Source organism: Bos indicus x Bos taurus, chromosome 26 (assembly GCF_003369695.1).
Source record: "Bos indicus x Bos taurus breed Angus x Brahman F1 hybrid chromosome 26, Bos_hybrid_MaternalHap_v2.0, whole genome shotgun sequence".
Lineage (NCBI taxonomy): Eukaryota > Metazoa > Chordata > Mammalia > Artiodactyla > Bovidae > Bos > Bos indicus x Bos taurus.
In genome coordinates this window covers 6,449,803-6,467,968 of record NC_040101.1, presented here as the reverse complement: position 1 = coordinate 6,467,968, position 18,166 = coordinate 6,449,803, and the positions used below count along the sequence as shown (strand labels likewise).

Genomic DNA, 18,166 nt, shown 5'->3' with positions numbered 1-18,166 from the left:
GGTGTCATTCTAATGTCAAGACTTGAATATAAATGAATGTGTGTGATTAAGGAGATACCCAGAATGTATAATGTGTTTCGCATATCATCCTGTTTCCTTAAGGATAAAGCATTGATGGCCTGTGAGGGAAGGGGGTGGGGTGGGGAGGAGGGGACTCCTGCCCTGGGGACCCAGCTGCAGGAGCTGGCTCAGAACCTTTTCTTTCTGCTCTGTGACCTCCTGTTAGTAATGGTTTCATATTCATTTTGAAAACGGGGCCCTAATCAAAGCATCTTCCTTCCTAAAATGTTAATTATTAACTTGCGATCATTCAGTCTGATGAGAAACTTTAGTGGGGGAAAAGAATCAATGTGGAAGATTGTGAAAATCTCAATTGTTTTTTTTTTTTAATCACTGTGCACTTTATTCCTAACCTCCCTCCCCAAATATCTCAGTCTACCTTTCCCCCTTGTCTCCAAAAGAACCCCCTTTGGCTTTAAGCTTATCTCATCTCCTCCCCTCTCCTGTCCCTCTGTGGGGGTCTCTGAAACTAAATCTGACTTCCCATTCTGTCCAGGTGAGAACAAGTCCCTACTGTGCCAAAAACCCAGACCACATTTCCAAGAACAATATAATACGCTGCTGTGTTTCCTTCCAGAGTAATTTCCTGGCTGGAAACTCGCATAACACCCAGAGTGTAGAAAAGACTTCTTAACACTGAAGGGCTGAGAAAACAAGCTCAATTTCCCCAAATCTGCGATTTCCCCAAATCTGCATCTCAATGGTCGGACGAGGAGCTAGGATTTGCTTATTTATTCTTTTCCTTCTAGGTGCAAAGAACTGGATTTTAGAGGCAGCATTCTGAGAAGTGGATTTTGAAAAACAAACCATCCCTGTAACTCAGGTCTCGAACAGGACGTTTCTCAGTGGGTCCTTCCAGACTCACATTTGTGATGCAAGGGAGCATTTCGGGCTTACTTTTCCATCTGCGCACTTTGTGCCGGCAAGCACGAGCCCCGGGTCCGGCAAGTCATCACCCAAGTACACGTGGGTTCCACGGCACAGAATCCGGCCTCCTTCCTGCAGGGGGATATTCGTTTCTATGGAAACGGCATTGGTACCAATGACTGGTCGGCTGGCACCTCCTTGACACTGGATTTTTCCACACTTGGCGTCTCTGGAAAGGCAAGAACAGACAGTCCTCAAAGAGGGAAAGTGTGGAAGCAGCCCTAAGTGATCTAGGAGGTTCAAAGTTGTGGCGTGGTCAGGACACGGACCCCCCGTACCTCATCGCGCACTTGGCAAAGGAGCTCTTGGAATCTTTGCCGCAGTTGCCATAAGGGTCACCTGCGGAGTTGACTCTCTCAAAGCAGATCCCAGGGGCAGGTTTAGCACCTGAAACAGAAGCAAAGCAGCACTCTCACCTCCTGCAAGTGTTTGGGATAGTTTTCTTTGAACAGCCCTGGTGGTTCAGTTGGTAAAGAATCTACCTGCAGAGCAGGAGACTCGGGTTTGATCCCTGGGTTGGGAAGATCCCCTGAAGGAGGAAATGGCAACCCACTCCAGTATTCTTGCCTGGGAAATCCCATGGCCAGAGGAGCCTGGTGGGCTACAGTCCATGGGGTCGCAAGAGTTGCGCATGACTTGGTAAACGAAACAATCTCCTGGCTTTCTAAAGGGAGATGGGCTCCAGTGTCCCGAGAAGTCTCACCTGGCATCTTAGCTGATGCCTGAGCCTGCTCAGCTCACAGCAGAGCTTGCGTTCCATCACTCCCTCTTCTGGAGGGCTGCTCTGCAGGCCCATGACATGTGCGACCTCTCAAGAGGTGAGGTCCGGCTCTGGGACCAGACCCGACCCCACACCAAGGCGCTGAGTGGCTGGCTGTGGTCAAACAAGGAGGCTTGCTTTCTTGAACAACTCCCACATAATTCTGGCGAAAAAATGCAAGCTAAAGCCGGCTCCAAGGAATAATGATGACTAATGAGAAGAAGCAATGAGAGGGGCAGACAGAAAGACAGAGAACGTGCAAGGCAGAGATCGCACGCCCCGTTTGCAGCCCCACAAAGCTCCCTGTTGGAGCAAGCACCGGCTTCGACGAATGCCTATGTTGATCAGGCAGAGACTGCCCTCAGAGGCCATGAGACGTAAAACCTCCCAGTCCTTTCACACAGTAGGACAGTGCCCAGCAGAGGGGGATGTGGGAGCCAGAGAGCTCAGGAAACGGTCCTTTTTAGCACATCTTCCGGCCAAGGAAAGTGAGAACATGTACCTGGGGTTTGCGTTGCGGGAGCTCCACAGGACTCTAGAATGCTCTGCATAGTGGCATCTGCTGAGGACTACGTGAGAAATTCAGGCAAAGTTGCCTTGTCCTTCAGAGTAAGCTGTGCCCTGTGCTGTGTCCTGGGCCTGCCTTCCTTTCCACATGGGTATCCTATCTGGGCACTCCCTCTCACGTCTGCCAGGATGCCAACTTCCCAGAGCCCAGTTTTGCCTCCTGCCCTTCTCTGTATCCTGCTCTGGGGAGGCTCCATCGCCTTCCAAGATGACCATGTTGTGATGGGCAATGCTCCCCTTCTCCCAGGGATCAGATGCTGTTCTTATTATTAAAAAGTCCATCTTTCTTCAACCTGATTCCTCATCAGACATATTCAGCATCCCATTAAAACACACAACAAACAAACAGGCAGACAAATGAAACAAAGCCCGTGTAGCAGTTGTGACCAGTCATGGGTTCAGCAGTTGATCTCTGCACTAAGCACCCCATCCTGGACCTCTCATTTCCCGTTCTCTGTTTTCTGGGGGGGAAAAAAGCATTTAAGAGAGGCCTCCCAAAGTCCTTCCAAAAGGCATTTACCTAAACTGGACACGTCTGACTCTTTGCGACCCCATGGACTGTAGCCCGCCAGACTCCTCTCTCCATGGAATTTTCCAGGCAAGAATACTGGATGGAGTGGGTAGTCATTCCCTTCTCCAGGAATCGAACCATCGAACCTGTGTCTCCGGTGGCTCCTGCATTGCAGTCAGATTCTTTACCGCTGAGCCTCTGGGGAAACCCCAAATATGTATAACTGAATACTATTCAGGCTTTAAAAAGAAGGAAACTCTGCCATTTGAGACAATATGGATGAACCTGGAGGACATTATGCTGAGGGAAATAAGTCAGATACAGAAAGACAAATACTGCATGATCACAGAATCCAAAAAAGTTGAAACCATAGACGCAGAGGGTAAAAAGGTCATTGCCAGGGGCTGCAGGGAGCAGGCAAGAGGGAGATATTATTAGTCCAAGGATACAAAGTTTCAGTTACACAAAATGAATTCATTCTAGAGGCTGACTGTACAGCACGGTGACTATAGTTACTAATACTGCATTGTGTATTTAAAAATTTTCTAAGACAGTAAATCTTATCTGTTCAGTTTTCTCATCACATACACATATACACATAAAAGTAAATTAAGAGGGTGGGAGGAATAGTTTGGAGGTGGTGGATATGTTTACGGCATGGATTGTGGGCGTGATTTCAAAAGTGTATGCTTTTCTCCAAACCCATCACGGTGTGCACACTAAATATGCACAGCTTTTTGTATGCCAATCACAGCTCCATAAAATGGTTAAAAAAGCCTCTCTGTTTCCCACAGCACATCCCTTTCATCTGCAGTTTATTTTGACGCTGATCCGTTCTATTCTGTTGTATTGCTGTCACGGGAAATCTTATTTTTAGGCACAAGTGACCACTCACCCACAGTGAGTCTTCCGATTTTACTTTTTCTGTTTGCTCAGTGGGTGTGTGTTTAGGCTCTCCACAACCTAATTATCCATTCTGTTGCTTTTAAAAGTTCCTTTACCAGAATAAAGAAAGTGGAAGCAGGAAGTCACATCTTGGGAACAGTAATTAAACACGTAATAAACGTGGGCTTGTCTTTTCTTAACCTGTGTTGTCAGTTGATCTCAGTGAACCTCCTAAACCAGCAATGATTCACGAGAACCAGTGTAGACGCCCAGCTGGACTGTGAGAGTCAAGATGTGACGGAGAGACTAAGCAGTCAGGAGTACTCAGCCAGAACAAAGAAGGCAGTCATGCCACTTGCAGCGACGTGGTGGGCCTAGAGACAGTCATACTAAATGAAGTCAGAAAGAGAAAGGCAGATACCAGATGATGCCACTTATGTGTGACATCTAAAATATGCCACAGACGAACTTACCTATGAAAGAGGAACAGACTCACAGGCATAGCGGACAGACTTCTCATCACCCGGCGGGGAGGAGTGTGGCGGGGGTAGGGGTGGATCGGGAGTTTGGGATTAGCCGACGCCAACGATTACATATAGAATGGATAAAGAACAGGTTCTACTGTATAGCACAGTGAACCGTATTTGATATCTTGTCATAAATCATGATGCAAAAGAAGATGAAAAGAACATCAATATACATATAATTGAATCACTTCACTGTACAGCAGAAATTAACATGACACTGTGAATCAACTATATGTCAATACAATAAATATTTAAAAAAAGAGTTCAGTAAGTAAACCATTCTCTCTGATGACTGATCTTTGGGGAAAACTGTGTTTTATATTCGTGCATTCACGAGATCTAAGAAAAACAAAAACAAACGTTGATCAAGTCCTTATTTCTTTTGGAAGGCCTCTTCATTTCTGATTTCTACAGTCACTGGTTGTGCTGCAGCGCTGGAAGGTCTAGGGCTTAACTGGTGTCAACCCTACAAACCAGGAGACCCCGGTCACGTATGGGGAACTCCTGAGATGCTGTTCCCTTTGTACAATGAGGACAAGAACATCACCTGTCCTGAAGGTTCAGTGAGACCCCCAGGCTCTCAGTAAGCCTGTTTATACTGAGGACAGCCACCAGTCGTGGCGAAGGAGATGGCCTGACCCCGGATGTTAAAGATGGCAGAAGACATGAAGAGAGGAGAGCTCCTTGGAGCTGACCTCGTTTGCAACCCTACAAATGTAGGGAGCTACATTTGTAATGTTGCAAAAACTAGTTCAGGATGGTGTCAGTAGGGGCTTCATGCCTGTTTCCTTCCCAGAGGGTCATCCCCAGGGTCTAGTCCATCACAGGAAGCCAGTGAAGACTGTTGAATGATTGGGTATGTAACTCCTGGCCCCACCTTGGGAAATGAGAGGGAAGAAAGAGAATCTCCTCGATGGAAATTTTGGGAGGTTTTGTACATACTTTGCATGTTAAGTAAAAGTACAGTCATAGCTCAGTGAGAAATGGAACATTTCTTACCACGTCAGTAAACAAAGGATGTCCTAGTCATCAGTAACTGCAGCTGTCACTGATGCTGAGCTGGTGAACCCTCAGGGCACTCAGGATGTGAAAACACAGGATGCTGGCCCCAGATAGTTCAGGTCCATCACTCAGTCCTGTCCGACTCTTTGTGACCCCATGGACTACAGCATACCAGGCTTCCCTGTCCATTACCAACTCCCGGAGCTTACTCAAACTCATGTCCATTGAGTCAGTGATGCCATCCAACCATCTCATCTTCCCCAGATAGCTGAGGTGCATATCCAAGGATGATTTCAGCAAGCCCATCCTCTTACATATTCCCTTATATAGAAAAGCACGAAATCCCTCCACTCGAGATATCTTGCTTTCCTTTAATTAGCAATGACCTTTTGATGCTCAGACTACCTGCCCTTCATTGAAAAACTTCTATATAACCTGGATGCCCCTCCTCACCTCCTCAGAGCAGTTTTCTCAGGGTTACTTGAGATGTTGCTTCCCAGGGTTGAAAGTCCTAAAAATTCCCAGTGAATAAAGCATAATTTTCAACTTTTAAGTTGGGAGCATTTTAAAGTTGATATCAGGATGGCTCAGTGGTCAAGAATCAGCCTGCAAAGAAAGGGATTCAGGAGATGCAGACTGGATCCCTGGGTCAGGAAGATCTCCCTGGAGAAGGAAATGGCAACGTACTCCAGTATTCTTGCCTGGAGAAATCCCATGGACAGAGGAGCCTGGTGGGCTACAATCCGTGGGGTCACAAAGAGTCGGACACAACTGAGCACAGCACAGGGATCTCAGGTTCCCTCTACCCAACTCCTCTTCTCTTGTTTCAGTGAGTGGGGTTCCTGCTGCCCTGAGTCCTGTGCTCTTTCTGGGCGCTGCCCCAGCCAGCCTGGGCTGCCCCTCCAGGAGCTCATATCAGCACACAGGTTGCTGCCTCATTTTGAAAGAGGCAGCAGGAGTCCTCAAGCAAAGACACTTGAGTTTGATTTCCTTTCATTCCACTGAACCCTGGGAACACAGAGCGTCTTCCCTTGGAACTCCTTTCCTTGCCCTTAAACCAACAGACACAGTTGAAACGAATGGGGGCACTTTGGATCCCCAACGTGCCATTTGTTGGACCCCCCACTGTGAGGTATCGTGCTGGACACGGCAGGGAGTAGAAGCCATTCCTGGTCCGGGACGATCCTGCATGCCATGGAACAACTAAGCCTGTGCATCACAACCGCTGAGCTTGTGCTCCAGAGCCCGGGGACCACGATTACTGAGCATGCTTGCCAGCATACTGAAGCCCGTGTGCCCTGGAGCCCACGCTCTGCTACAAGAGAAGCCACCACAATGAGAAGCCCGAGCACAGCAACTAGAGAGCAGCCCCGCTCGCAGCAACTAGAGAAAAGACTGCACAACGACAAAGACCCAGCACAGCCAAAAATAAAGAAACAAAGCCGGGTGGGGTTTGACCTGGAAAACCTATTCCACTCTGGGATGAATTTGCCCAGTGGCTCCAACAAGGCAGAGTTCTAAAGATTAATTTTCTGGCTCTTGCAAGAAACTAGTCACTGTCTGTTTCCAAGAGGTTTGCTCATCTCAGCTCTTCTCCAGAACTCAAGGGAGCAGGAGATGACACGACACACCTCGCTGATGAGGTATCGGCGGGGCGTGTCATCAACGGGCACAGCACCGACGCTGTTGGCCACAACGTGCCAAGGAAGCTCAGTCCGGATGCCTAGCGGGTCATGATTTCATTGGCTATAGACACCTGGGGATAGAGCGATCTCTCTGTGAAGTCAGAGACCAGAATTACACCTGATCCTCTGTCATATACTCCAGGTTTTCATCTGGAGGATTAAGGGCAAGGACACTCTGATGGGTAGTTCGTGGTCAAACTCAATGGACAAGATCTTTCGCATCTCCATCCTCAAGCACTTAGGGATTGAAAATATTCAACTTTTATCTCATCAATACTCTGAAACTGCTGCTGTTTCAATGGAGCGGGGGGTGGGGGGGCTGGGGGAGGTGAGTGACAGAGGTCAGAGGAGGGTGGGGCAGAACCCTATTTATCACGCTGGTTCCATCCAGGTGAATAACATTTCTTACCCTGAAGTCTCCACGTTGGGATGAGAAGCCTTGCCTGAGAAACATGGATGTTTAAAGACAAGGGGGTTTACAGAGAAGGATAAATATCATGTGACATCCCTTCTATGTGGAATCTAAAAAGAAATGATACAAATGAACTTATTGACAAACCAGAAAGAGACTCACAAACTTAGGAGAATGAGATGATGGTTGCCAAGGGAAAGGATAGCTAGGGAGTTTGGGATGGACATGTACACACCACTGTATTTAAAATGGATAACCAACAAGGACCTACTGTATAGCACAGGAAGCTCTAACTTAGTGTTACGAGGCAGCCCTGGAGGAGGGGGGTTTCTGGGGGAAAATGGATCCGTGCGTATGTGTGTCTGAACCTCCTAGCTGTTCACATGAAATGATCACAACATTGTTAGCTGCACCCCAACACAAAATAAAAAGTTCAAAAAAAAAAAAAAAAGACGAAAGAGTTTAATAAGTGAAACTTAAATGAAAAAGTATCTAAGCAGTTGAAACTTGATCCAGATCACAGCATACTCTATTGCTGTTTCACCTCTGATCTCAGGCTATAGGACAGTGTCACACAAGGTTTGGGGCCACCTCCTGAGGCCAGCACGCCCCCAGCTAGAGGTGGGCACTGCTCAGTCCCACCTCTTGTGTCGGGGGGAGCGGTTTCCTCCACTGGTTTGGAGCAACCATAGAGATTTGTGAAAACGACTTGCAGAAAACGAGACTTCTGAAATTGTCTCATATCCCTTTTTCTAGGAACGGAAACCCCTTTTCTTATGGAAAATCCACTTTTTATGGTTCAAGCGGGGCTAATTTTCCCAACTAATGCCAAAAGCATGGGCATGAGATTCAAGTCTGGCCCCTGAGACTGCTCCATGTCACCAGTAATAAGTTTAGGTCAGTGATGGATACAGGACCAAAGCCAGTGCATCAGCATCTTCCTTGGAACCTGACTGCTGGAGCCGGCTGGATGAGGGGCCGGGGCTGCTTTGCTCCTGGGACCGCTGACCGTGGCCGTGTCCTTTAGGGTCTCCCCCATTACTACTCTCCCTTGAGCCTCGGGACCCCCTGCTCTCATTTGCCTTGGAGGGCTGTCCCCACCTTCCATCCATCACATTTGCCTTTTGCAATGTTTGAAGGCTCTGGTCTCACTGTAAACCCCCCTGTGGACTGAAAAGGTGCCTCAGGCCTGTACAGAGCAGGTGTGTCCCAAGAATGAATGAATGAAAACCAGAGGGAACGCAATTCAGGGAAAGCACATCCTGTCTCTACCCCACTCCCTGTAGGAAGTCAGTTGTGGTTCCCTCAGAACAAAGAATCTTGGGTAAATAAACACAGTTTCCTGGTCTGCCTTGTCTGGGTCCTCACTTATTCATTTACATCAAGTGAAGTATTACCATGCTGGCTTCCCTCATAGCTCAGTTGGTAAAGAATCCACCTGCAAAGCAGGAGACCCTGATTTGATGCCTGGGTTGGGAAGATCTGCTGGAGAAGGGATAGGCTACCCACTCCAGTATTCTTGGGCTTCCCTGGTGGCTCAGCTGGTAAAGAATCCGCCTGCAATGCAGGAGACCCTGATTCGATTCCTGGGCTGGGAAGATCTCCTGGAGAAGGGGAAAGGCTTCCCAACTCCAGTATTCTGGCCTGAGAAATCCATGGACTGTATAGTCCATGGGGTCGCAGAGTCAGACACGACTGAGTGATTTTCACTTTCATCCTTTTCACTTAAGAGGAAAGAAGATATAAAGTCACAAAAAGACATTTTACTTCCTGGAAAGGTAAACTGTCATTCCCTCAACGTTTAGACACATTAAAAAAAATTCTATAAGCAAGGAGACCAGAAAGGGGGCTCCATGCTGATCTTGGGAGTAGACACAGCTCCTACAGTTGAAAAAAGCATCATTATAGGAAACAGACTAGAAGACGCAAACCAAGAACAACTTCCTGAGCACCCTTACCACTGGGACCTGCAGACACCAGGAAGGACAGTCAAGAGTGTGGAACCAGCCAGCCGGCGTTTATCTTAGAGACAGAGGGCTCAATAATTGAAAATGTGTAAATGACGTCTATCTGCTAGTAAGATGTTATAAAGGTACAGATCTGACTTCAAAGTTGCTGCACGTAAAGACGTCTGTCTTCATGAAGACAGGAGACTTCATATCTGTCTCATGAAAAGAAGTGACAGGTTTTCTTATCACTACTATATTACATCAATTTACAGCCTTTGAATTTTTAATAATGGAACACTTAGATGTTCTGCTATTATCAAAAGATGAAATTTAGCCTTTCAGAAGGATTTTTGACATCATCCTGCATTTTATCATTCTATAAGAAGTGATGGAGTTTAATTACCACCTTTATCTTCAGAGTGATATAACTTGTGATTTGGAAGTTTCCTATGTCATTATGTCTTTTGAAAGAGAGATGATGACATCTCGTATTAAGCCCACAATTTATGTGATCTAATCTTTCTTTAGGGTTTTCCCTTGTGGCTCAGGGGTAAAGAATCTGCCTGCCAATGCCGGTTTGATCCCTGGATTGGGAAGATCCTCTGGAGAAGGAAATGGCAACCCACTCCAGTATTCTTGCCTGGGAAATCCCATGGACAGAGGAGCCTGGTGGTGGACCATAGTCCATAGGGTCACAAAAGAGTCGGACACGACTTAGCGACTAAACAACAACATTTCCTTAAAATGAGTCCGTGATGCAAATACAGGTCCCCAATTCAGTTGCGCTGGCTCCTCCTCCCTGGGGTCACTAACATCCCTGCCCCTGTTGCTAATTCCACAAAGGCATCCTCACAAGTGAACGCAGCCTGCTTGTCCTCCCCGTCCTCCCTCTGCTTCTCTTCTCCACACTGACCTTCACCTCCGTGGAAAAACAGAGCCCCAGCAAATACATTCTCTCATTTCCTTCTTGCACAACGGAACAAAAAGGAGACTTTCCTGCCTCCTAAACAGTATGACTCTTGGCAAGATCACTCTTCTTCCCACTTGTAGCCTGATGCTGTGGATGTTTGGAAATGTACCGTTCCCGGTGTGTTGTCATAAAGTCATTTAAACCAGCCCTGCCGGGCTTCCCTGGTGGTGCGGTGGTAAAGAAGCCACCTGCCAGTGCGGGAGATACGGGTTCCACTCCTGGTCCGGGACGATCCCGCATGCCGTGGAACAACTAAGCCTGCGCACCACAACTGCTGAGCTTGTGCTCCAGAGCCCGGGGACCACAGTTCCCGAGCACATGTGCCACAGGACTGAAGCCCGTGTGCCCTGGAGCCCACGCTCTGCTACAAGAGAAGCCACCACAATGAGAAGCCCGAGCACAGCAACTAGAGAGCAGCCCCGCTCGCAGCAACTAGAGAAAAGCCTGCACAACAACGAAGACCCAGCACAGCCAAAAATAAAATAAATTTAAAAAGTAAAAATAAACCAGCCTTGCAGATAAACACTGCAGAGGCACCGGCCCGTAAAAATCGTCTCACCAGCTCACACCACATCAATCAGGTGACGCTATTTTCTGGTGAGTGATAAAATAGATAAAACTAAGATAATTTCAGGATTTCCTTGATGCAGATTGTTTGTGGCTCTACACACACAGTTATCTGCAAGATTAACTTCCAAGTAACGTTTTCAGTTATCATGCTAGTGCTTCACATAAACAACATTGGCAAAAGTAAATTTTCTGCCTGAAGAAACATATCCAGCTGTATTTCAGAAGGAAATGTTTAAGGTCATGTCGCATTGACAGAAAATCTTTGTGGCTATTAAGCCTGAAGCGGACAGAGGGCTAAATACAAGGTCCGGTTTGAGCTGCAGGTAACATTTACGTGTTTGACATTAACTGATAAAGTCTTGAGATTCAAGATTTGTGGGAGAAGCATCAGTGGGGGAAAAAAATGTCAATTCCAAGCCGACAAGGATACCATTGTTGAATAATCGTTAATTATTAATGTTAATAATCGTTAATAATCAATAATGATATCAATATCAATAATATCAATAATCAATAATAACGTTAATAGTCGTTAATAATCAATAATTATTGTTGAATAATCGTCAGGAAAGCAAGCAGATGAACAACTCTCACAAAAAGTATTCTAAAACTATATTACTTTGCTTGTTAGGAGTTGCAGGCATATGTTTTGAATTTTCTATCATTTTGTTTGTAGAAAGATTTGCAAGAGGATTATTTTATTGAAATATAAGGCTGGATTGAGAAACGTCCCTCTCAAAGGAATTAGTTAGTTGGGAGGAAGGGCTTCCACTGGCCAGCGTTTGGGTAGCCAGATCTGGGGAGTAACTGATGACTGTTTCCTGAATGTAACAGATGATGCTGGCCAAGTTACCGGGATGCCAGCGGCAGGGGCTGGCAGAGCAAGTACCCTAGATTTCTGAGTCACTGGGCTTCCTAGGGGCTGAAAGTGACCCCAAAGTACACATGGTCCCGATCCCAGAGCATTTGCTAAAGGCTGGGAAATGAAAGACTATATCCTGAACTCATCGCATGCTTGACAATAAGTTTTCCTCTTCTGAATCATGAAAAGTTAATGCAAACCGACCACAGTAACAGCAATATACTGCTCTCTGCCTGCTGCAGCTAGGGGGCTGGGACCCAGCTGAGGAAGTGACCTCTGCCCCGGGAACTGTGACGGTCCCATCCTGACTCTACTGCAGGTCCCAGGCGAGAGTGCACTGGGGCTGTGGGAAGCGTGTCCCTCTGGCAGAACCAGGGCTCTTGGTCGGCAACTCACAAGAGCAGGACATGGCTGAATAGTTATCGAATGAGAGTGCATGGTGGTAGACAGGGCTCTCTGTTCTCCAAGCCACAGCCCAAGCTCTGGACAAGCAGAAGAGCCTACGGTTCCCCTGGGCTGGGTCCCTGTTCCTGTGCACCTTGGCCCCTGCTGTTCTGGACACAGGAAATCCCTTCCTCTCCTACCTTGGCAATGACTACTCCAGGGCAACCTTGTTTAGGACCCTTCCTGCTCTAACCACCACTCCCTCCAACCCTGCCCCAGGCTGAGCCCAAGGCCCTCCTCTTTTCCCACCAGATCACGGCCCTCCCCACAGCCCCAGGCACTGTGCAAGCTGCAAGTTACTGCACGCTATACATGTAGTATATTCATAGACATGAAATAGACAAGCTACAGTAGAGGACAACAAAATACCCACGCAGAAGGCGTATTACTCTCCCCATTTTCACATGAGGAACAAGAGCTGAGCAACCTGCTGAAGGTTACCCTTTTAGAAAGTGGTCCATTCAATGCCCCTGGACCCCCAAGAGGGCCTTATGTCCTAATCCTTGAACCCTGTGACTATGCGACCTAACTTGGCAGAAGGGACTTTGAGGATGTGATTAAGAAATCGAGATGGGAAACGATGCCGGGCAACCTGGATGGTCCATTATAATCCCAAGAGTTCTTGTAAGAGGGAGGCAGAGGATCAAAGTCAGAGATAGAGATCTGACCGCAGAAGTGGAAGTCACACAGACAGAGATGTGAAGATTCTGTTCTGCTGGCTTTGAAGGAGGGTGAAGGGGCCACGAGCTAAGAATCGCAGACAGCCCCTCAAAGTTGGAAAAGGCCAGCAAACAGATGGTCCCCCAGAGCCTCCAAAGGTAACACTGCCCTGCCAGCATCTTCATTTTAGGACTTCTGACCCCAGGAACTAGAAGATGATAAAGGCATGGTGTCATAAGCCACTGTGAGAGCAGACACAGGAAGCTTACCCGGTGTCCGTGAACTGGAGAGCTAGGCTGTCGCACTGATATAAGGAGAGGAACACCCTTCATTAGCAAAGCGGGTGGTTGAAGGCCCTTTTAAGAACCCCCAGGTACAGGGAGCCCCTGAAGCTTCTGGCACCAAGTCTCAGTGCTCCTGAGGGTGTTAGTGTGATGACTGCAAGTACTAAGAGGGTCAAGAGAGATGGATCCCAAGAAGCCACCAGCCCGGGGGACTCTCCCAACCTAGTCCCCACGCTGGTTATTTCCAGGAACTGGGAGCTTCTGACGTCAGAGATGTGTAGTTTGTGTGCTATGCCCCTCAGAGGAAGCCCGCCGTTGCTGGGCAAGGGCCCCCTCCGTCACCAGGGTGAGTGGGAGGGGAGAGAAGGGACCAGCCCGGACCCTGGGGCCGCAGGCCCCACCGTTGCTCGCAAGGACGTGGCAGGTCCAAGCAGGTAACTCCCTACCGCTTCTGCTCTGGAGAAGCTCAGCCTGTGAGTCACGCCGTCAAGTCTGTCCGCCTCTCTCTCCCTGGTCAGGCAGCTCAAGAAGGACTAATCAGATGAGATAATGAACACCAGCCTCGGTCACCATGAATCACAGGCCCGCAGCCAGCTGAGTCACTCAGTGGCAGGGCTGAGAGAGCTGTGGGGCTCCGTCTGAGCTCACCCTGGAGCTGGGGCCAGATGCTCTAAGTCAGCAGGGCACCCAAGGCCGCGCTTTCCTCCAACAGCTCCGAGTGCTGTGTGTGCTCTGGCCCCAGAACGCTCCTTGGAAGGGAGCGTTGCAACTAAGTCCCCTGTAACTCGAGACGGGGAGATTACCGAGTCTGGGGAGAGGCTGGGCAGGCACGGCCACTAGGGATGCTTCGGGCCACAAAGGTTTGGCCTGGGGAAGCAGCGCTGACCCAAAGTGACCCCACTCAGCTAAAAGGTGTCCGGTCACTCAGCCATTCAGAGCCCGTACAACCGTGTGATGTGCAGATAGTGAGTGCCTCCTCAGCGCTTGTCATCGGGAAGCGTTTGAAGCTGTGAGTCCTACCTTGCCTGGAGGCCCTCCTGTCCAGCTGGGGAGGAGGTCTGGGGGCTGGTCAGGTTCCAAAGCCCAAGCACTAAGGCTCCGGGTACCGCCACTTCCTCTTTCTACCCACCCAAGTTCATCAGCTGACTCACTGGAAAAGCCCCTGATGCTGGGAAAGATTGAAGGCAGGAGGAGAAAGGGGTGACAGAGGATGAGATGGTAGGATGGCGTCACCGACTCGATGGGCATGAGTTTGAGCAAACTCGAGGAGATCATGAAGGACAGGGAAGCCTGGCAGGCTATAGTCCATGGGGTCGCAGAGTCAGACGTGACTTGGTGACTGAACAAGAAGCTCATCAGCGGAGCCTGAGGCCTTGGAAGAACTTTCAGAGAACGAGATAAACGGAGGCACGGTGAATGCCTTGTTGCTGCATCCGGGCTGCGCTCTCTTCTCCTTCAGAAGGTCCCCGGTGCACAGGAGCACTGGCTTGGCTGCAGGGTGGTGGTAGTGGGCTCCACGAGAGCCCCCAGTCCTAAGCAATGTCCGCTCTGTCCTCCATACTCAGGCCATTGCTTCCACATCATGCTTCAAACCCAAGCTGAGGTTCAGTCACTGTTATTTGCCCTCATCACTCCTAAACCCCAAACCCCACCATCAAAGTCGGACAGAGGCCCGTTGGCTCTCTCTCCCCTACAGAGCCCGAGCTGGCCTGGCCCCCTGCCTGGGCCTGGCTGACCACAGAGGCCTTGCCACAGCTGGGGCCTCTGGCCAGAACCAAGGCCGCCCTGCAGCCAATGGGAAGGGGCAGAAGAAAGACAAGATCACTGACACGGTCTTGGAAAATACCCGCTGTGGAATTCACTGTCAGAATACTGGGTGCAGGAACAAGGGGCCAACCCTGGGGTGACGAGCTCCTGCTCTGGGCCGCCCTGCCCTAGGCCCAGGGTCTCTGGCCCCGGAAGATGGGGCAACGGAGGACAGAGACACAGAGGGGACAGGGCCTTCCCCCTTTCACTTCTGAGCATCTGTTTAATGTTAGAGCTTCTGTGGAACTTGGGTTCGAGGCCTGGCTCTTTGGGGTGACGGCCTAGCGCGGGAACTCGGCTGGACTCGGTCACAATCCCAGCCTCGCGACCTTGGGAAATGACTTCCGGCCTCTGAGTCTGAGCTTCTGCCTTCCATAAAGCTGCGGTCATTGTCTCCACTTCAGGCGTCCTGTCCTGGGAGGTTTACGCAAACCAGGCTGAGCCCAGGTCCAGGGGCCCGTGGGCAGGAAGTGATGAACCATCTCTCAGGGACCCGACCACAGAGGCCACTTCCTGGCTACCTTCCCACCTGGGTGCTTTTTTTCTGGGACACATGCCTCTGTCCCTCTGCTTTCAGAACAAAAAGGCATTCAAGGCCCTTGAACACCTGTCTCCGAGCTCTTCCTCTGGCGTCCAGGCCTCCCACGCTGGGCCCTCCCTCTGAACATCCTTCCCCATCACAGACACACGCATCAGCTCGGCTCTGGCCTTCCCGAGGCAGCCCCACCCCCCCACCGCCCCTCGCCCCCTGGCTGCACCGACATCCTCTCTGGCACCCTCTGCCCACGGCTGGGGCTGTCATTCAAGCGCCAAGAAGGACTTGGCACACAATCAGGGTTGTGGGCGGGGATGTCCTGCCGCCTGTCTGCCCGGCTCCCTGTTAAGCCGTCTGAGGGCAGCGGTCCTGGCTGATTCAGCCCTGTCTCCCCACGGGCACACGGAAGGTACTCATACGTCTCTGGCCAGACCATTCTGTTGTGCCTTGGGGCGGGCTCCAGACAGCACCCACTTTTGCGTGCCCTGCGCCAAGCAGGCCCCGGTCGCACCACAAAGCCCATCACTTCAGCCCAACAGAAGGAAGGTTCTCGATAGCACGCTCTGGGAGGGATGCTCACGGAAACAGAGGGCGGGCTTTGCAGCCTCAGCCCCCAGGTTGGTGGCGGCCACGTACCTGGTCCCCAGAGGGTGACGCACTGCTGCTCATGGGTCTGGCAGATGCCATTGTAGCAGTAGCCATCCACCCCCTGGCATGGGTGCCCATCGTGCAGGTACACGTTGGCTGGGCAGTGAGGACTGGCCCCAGTGCAGAACTCCGGGAGGTCGCAGGCATTGCTGGGGTCCCTACACGCGGTTCCCGCCAGCTTCAGCTGCAAGGAGAGGGCAGTTTATAAGCACCTAACTGCAGGAAACGGGGAAGAGTGGTCCCAGTAACACTCTGGGTAGATGGGAGCAGGGCTACCCCGTGTAGCCTCATGTAGACGGGTGCGGACTTCAAAGGAAGTTCCCTTTACTGAAGGGAGAGCTCGTTAAGTAAACAGTCTCCCTCTGGGATTCACCTTTCCACTGTGGGTGGTAGGGGCAACTAAGATGCAGCTCTTTTTAACTTCCTGCAACATCAAGTTTTCCTGGTAAGCAGACAAGCTGGACGCTGGCCCCTGGGCCTTGGAGGAGTGGGGTGCTACCTGATGGACCCATCGATTCTTAAGAACAAGATCTCTGGTCACCAACACCATCACTTGTTTTAAGATGACATTTGCACTTAAAGCATTCACTTTTGTGGGCAAGATGACAAAAATCATCCCAAGGGCATACTTGCAACAGTGATTTTACTTTGCAATCAAATCACAGAGCTGGAAACCTGTCTGTAGGACTTTACAGGGGCAGGGAGAGAAGTAGTAAACCAGAGGAGCCACACAGGATGTTAAGGGACCATGCAAACGATGCCTCATCTTTTTGATGTTGAGGAGCGTATGGCTCAGGGTGGCTTGTCTGAGGTTATAGAGCCAGTGACCAGCCCCGCCTCAAAGCCCCCTCTCCAGGGACTTCACCACCAGCAGCTGCAAGCCAGGCGTGTCAGCTTCTTTAACATCCCCATGAGCTAATCACAGGAAAGGGGTGAAGGATACTTTAAGCTGAATGTGAAATGTCACAGTGCACTTTGGAAACACTGCGCTTCTGCCTGGGTGGCTAAGAGGGAGTTTCCTGCAAGCAGAAGGTCAAGATCAATTGCTTAATTAAAAGGAAATAAAACTTTACCCTTGGAACATCTGAATCAAAAGCTCAGACTTCGACTCTGCCAGATCTCAGCTCTGAACAGTGAGACAAACGATGGAACTGCCAACACGAATGCAGTCAGGATGGCAGAGTCTAAAACTGCCAACTTGGCTGGGCTGGGTCAGCCAGCACCTTCTGTCGGGGGTCGTCAAGAGCAAGATGCTGAGGTCGTGGAGAACAACCCGCCCAGCACCTCAGCCAGCAGGCAGACATTCTTGGGATGGAGCGGAGGGACCTGATGTGAGTACTCCCTGCTAGAGGGGGAACTGGTTCTCAAAGACTTTCTCCAACAGCGGGACCAGAACAGTTAATGGGGAGCCTGAGTTTTTTGGTCCAATTCCTTTCCAGCTCATAAATTATTTACTACAGATGACTTAGCATTAAAATGTGCATTTCACACAAAGATTAGAAGATAATAAAAATAGGAGGTAGAGAGTACCAGCTTGCGTGGTGAGGACCACAGTTTCCCCAGCAGTGAGCGCTGGGAAATCACCCTGCCCTGTAGCTAGCCCTGCGTCGGTGTTGAACCTGCAGAACCCATGGGTGACCTTGGGAGCAGGAGGACTCACCCGGCAGTTTTCACAGCACAGTCCGTGCGCGCAGACAGCGTCTGGCTTCAGGGCACAGGTGGTGGCATTGCAGCAGAGATTCTGACATTCCTGGAGACGGGAAGAGGTTTGACAGGGTCACCGGGGGGCCACTACTCACCAAAAGCGAAGGTTGCACCTTCAGTGACTGGAAAGGGAAGAAAGAACCCGAGGGCCTGGCTCTTGAGCTGAAAACCAGCCTGACCGAGGATTATCTTCCTTTGGAAGAAAGCAGAGCTTCTGGTAAGTGTTTATGAACTGCCTGGGAGTGCGTGTCCCTGGGAAAAGTCAGTAGCACTCAAGCATCTTTCACGATGGGGTGAGGGATGGGGACAGAAGGCTGGCTGGCTCCAGAGGCCATTCGCATCGGCAGTGGGTGGGGCCGTGTGTATGTCTTCGAGGACCGCAGGCCTCAATGCAGTGA

General features: G+C 50.0%; 1 protein-coding gene across 1 annotated transcript in view; it reads right to left on the bottom strand.

Annotated features, from left to right (window-relative positions):
- Positions 1–18,166, bottom strand: part of ADAM12 (ADAM metallopeptidase domain 12) — a 395,901-nt gene that overhangs the window by 42,253 nt on the left and 335,482 nt on the right. The window contains exons 13-16 of the mRNA XM_027529319.1: positions 17,725–17,814; positions 16,053–16,248; positions 1,266–1,374; positions 958–1,156 (exon numbers count right to left, since the gene is read on the bottom strand). Coding sequence (XP_027385120.1) covers positions 958–1,156; positions 1,266–1,374; positions 16,053–16,248; positions 17,725–17,814 — 594 coding nt within the window. The remainder of the gene's footprint in view (positions 1–957; positions 1,157–1,265; positions 1,375–16,052; positions 16,249–17,724; positions 17,815–18,166) is intronic.